The sequence below is a fragment of the Lactuca serriola genome, chromosome 9 (genome assembly GCF_051521515.1).
Source record: "Lactuca serriola cultivar US96UC23 chromosome 9, Lser_US96UC23_V15, whole genome shotgun sequence".
NCBI lineage: Eukaryota > Viridiplantae > Streptophyta > Magnoliopsida > Asterales > Asteraceae > Lactuca > Lactuca serriola.
In genome coordinates, this window is record NC_136416.1 from 165633793 (window position 1) to 165637101 (window position 3309).

A 3309-nucleotide genomic window follows, 5' to 3' on the forward strand; every position below is an offset into this window, starting at 1 on the left:
GGGGTTTGGGGTAGTTAGGTTGATTGATTGATGTTTAAACATAATAAATTTATGTATTGTGGGTTGAAAACCCTATATGCTCACCAGGCTTCCAAGCCCGACCCACTCAGCTGTTTATATTACAAGTAGAGGACCACGAGCATAGTCGGATGATGATGATGAGTGAATTTTGGATTATAGGCCAGTAGTTACAAATAATTGTCGTAAGGCTTATAATGTCTTGTTTATGCTTTTGATCTGTATTGGAACATGACATCCCGAGGTTTTGATATAAAAAGAAATGATATATTTCTTAAAGAAAGTTTTTGACAAACTTTTATCATATTTTGTTTTGGGGACCAACTCCGCAACATCTTTTATAAAGATTTCTCTGATTTGATTTTTAAAAAGCATAAATTAAATCGGTCTTTTCTGGCTGAGAAATTAGGGGATGTCACAGATAATCGATGACTATTCTCATTTCACCTGGGTCTTCTTGTTGTCTAATAAGAATGAAACTGCTGAACTCATCAAGAGGTTTATTGTGCTCATTGAAAATCAAACTAACGAGAAGGTGAAGGGGTTTCGAAGTGATAATGGCACATAATTCAAGAATGCTATCCTGGATCACTTTTGCTCCGAAAAGGGTATACTGCGTCAGTACAGTACTGCTAGAACACCTCAACAAAACGGTGTAGCGGAACGGCGAAATAGAACCTTGATTGATGCAGCAAGGAACATGCTTTGTGACTCAAAATTACGGGTCTTCTTTTGGGCTGAAGCCATTAACAAGGTGTGTTATGTTCAGAACCATGTTCTGATCAACAAACAACAAATGAAGACTCCATATGAAATTCTATATGGTCATAAGCTGACGGTTGCTCACTTCAGGATCTTTGGATGCCCTTGCACACTACTTCATCTGGAATCAACACCTAAATTTAATTCAAAAGTTGATGACTGTTATTTTGTGGGATATGCTGGATGCACTGCTTATCGAGTCTATAACAAATCCACTAAACAGATTTTGGAGTCATTCGATGTGCGCTGGCTGGAAGAAAACACAACTGACGCTCGAGTTGGACCACATTGGTTATTTGATTATACTTCTTTGTTTAAATCTTTTAATGTGTTTTTAGATGATGTTTCAGGTACATGCTCAAGTTCGACTACAGTTGTTGAGATTTGATGAAGAACATGTTTTTATTGGTTCATTCAAAATCTCTGTGGTCATTGAATCTCCTACGGTGGATGCAACTACACCAATTACATCGTGCTCTTCATATGTTCAAAAGTCTACATGTGACCGTGACGCCACATCCCGTACTTCTGAAGAAGCTAAAATTTCTTCAGGGGAAGATGTATCTGCCACACAAACCTTGATGGAGTTTCTCTTTCCAGAGCCATTTGCAAATGAATTTGTGGCAAGTACTTCTCATGATTACAAACAGTCAGAGGGAGGTAATTTCGGAGCGGGCAGACCTGAGAACGTTACAACTCTTCCAGTCACAGTAAATCATATCAACCATTCTATCCCAACCAGAGTTCAATGCGATCATCCTATCCAAAACATTATTGGTCCACTAGAAAGCGGGGTTCAGACCAAAAGTCAAAATGGCGATGTCAACGAGTGTCTCTATTCGTTCTTCATATCCCAAATTGAACCAAAGAGTGTGGCCATGGCATTAAGTAAACCGAGTTGGATAGATGCAATGCATGAAGAACTAAATCAGTTTGAGAAATTGAGAGTATGGCAGTTGATAGAGCTACCAAAGGGCAAGAAGTCTTTGGACACACGTTGGGTTTCTAGAAATAAGCAAGATGATAGCGGGGTTATTTTGTGCAATAAAGCTCGTTTGGTTGTTTGCAGATTCAGGCAGATAGAGGGTCTTGACTACACAAAAGTATATGCTCTTGTAGCACGTTTGGAAGCCATTCATATATTTCTAGCATATGCTTCCTACATGGGATTTACAGTTTATCAAATGGATGTAAAGACAGCCTTCTTGTACGGAGTCGTGAAGGAGGAGATTTATGTTGATCAAGCACCAGGGTTTGTCAATCCAATGTTTCCAAATCATGTTTACAAGTTGGACAAGGCTCTATATGGGTTGCATTAGGCTCCTAGATCTTGGTATGCTACTCTAACAAAACATTTTCTTGAGCACGGATACACAAGGGGAACGATTGATCAGACCTCATTCATCAAGAAAGTGGATACAGACTTAATTGTTGTACATATCTACGTAGACGATATCATCTTTGGGCCGACAAGCACAGAGCTATGCAAAGAGTTCGAGGATGTAATGAAGAAAAGATTTGAGATGAGCTCACTGGGTGAGTTGACAATGTTCCTAAAGCTATAGGTTCGACAGGATTCGACCAACATTTTATTGCATCAAGGAAAATATGTGGAAAACGTACTAGAAACTTTCGATTTTAAAGATTCAAAAATTGCTTCGACTCTAATGGCAGAAAGGCCTCTGTTGACTCTGTATACAAATGGGGAATCCATTAATCAAACTACATATCGATTGATGATCGGATTTCTAATGTATCTAACTGCCAGCAGACCTGACATCATGTTTGCCATCTGTCAATGCACCCGCTATCAGGCTAATCCTAAGCTTTCCCATTTAGTTGCTGTTAAAAGGATTTTTAGGTATCTTAAAGGTAGCCCTAAATCGGGCCTTTGATATCCTAAAAATCTCAATTTCGATTTATATGCGTTCGCTGACAGCAATTATGGAGGGTGTGATCTTGACAGGAAATCTACATCGGGTGGATGTCTGTTTTTAGGGGACCAACTGGTGTCATGGCAATGCAAGAAACAGGAAACGGTGTCGACCTCAACAACTGAGGCTGAATATGTTGCTGCTCTCAGGTTATCTGGATTCAACATCAATTGTTGGATTACGGTTTGAATTTTCTTGACACTTCCATTTTTTGTGATAATGATGCGGCCTTTCAAATTGCTAAAAATCTGGTTCAATATTCCAAAACCAAGCACATTGACATTAAAATTCATTTTATTCGAGAGTGCTATGAGCGTAAACTCATTTGTTTGGAACAAATTCAAACTGATAACAACGTGGCAGATTTGTTTACCAAACCTTTCAATAAAGCTCGTTTCGATGTGCTTGTGGGCTTTCTAAAAATGATTCGTTTCGAATATTAATTTTTTTAGGGGGAGAAATCGAAGTTAAATTTTTTTTGGGAAGTGATATGAAGGTTTGTGCTAAAAGGCAATTCTAAGATGCGTGTAATGCACTGAAACTAAATTGTTTAGACTCTATGTTCAATGTGATGGTAGGCACGAAGGATTCAAAG

General features: G+C 38.6%; 1 protein-coding gene across 1 annotated transcript; it reads left to right on the forward strand.

Moving 5' to 3' along the window:
- The first annotated feature begins 814 nt into the window (after positions 1-814).
- On the forward strand, positions 815-2099 carry LOC145076260 (uncharacterized). Its single transcript, XM_079022203.1, has 2 exons — positions 815-1021; positions 1131-2099. The coding sequence occupies exons 1-2, from the start codon at positions 815-817 to the stop codon at positions 2097-2099; spliced, it is 1176 nt and encodes a 391-aa protein (XP_078878329.1).
- The last annotated feature ends 1210 nt before the right edge of the window (positions 2100-3309 follow it).

Excerpts from the sequence above, each read along its gene's own strand:
- LOC145076260 (XM_079022203.1), top strand. The coding sequence starts at position 815 with ATGAAGACTCCATATGAAATTCTATATGGTCATAAGCTGACGGTTGCT. Across the intron at positions 1,022-1,130 it reads AGATTTTGGAGTCATTCGAT|GTACATGCTCAAGTTCGACT; the intron begins GTGCGCTGGCTG and ends ATGATGTTTCAG.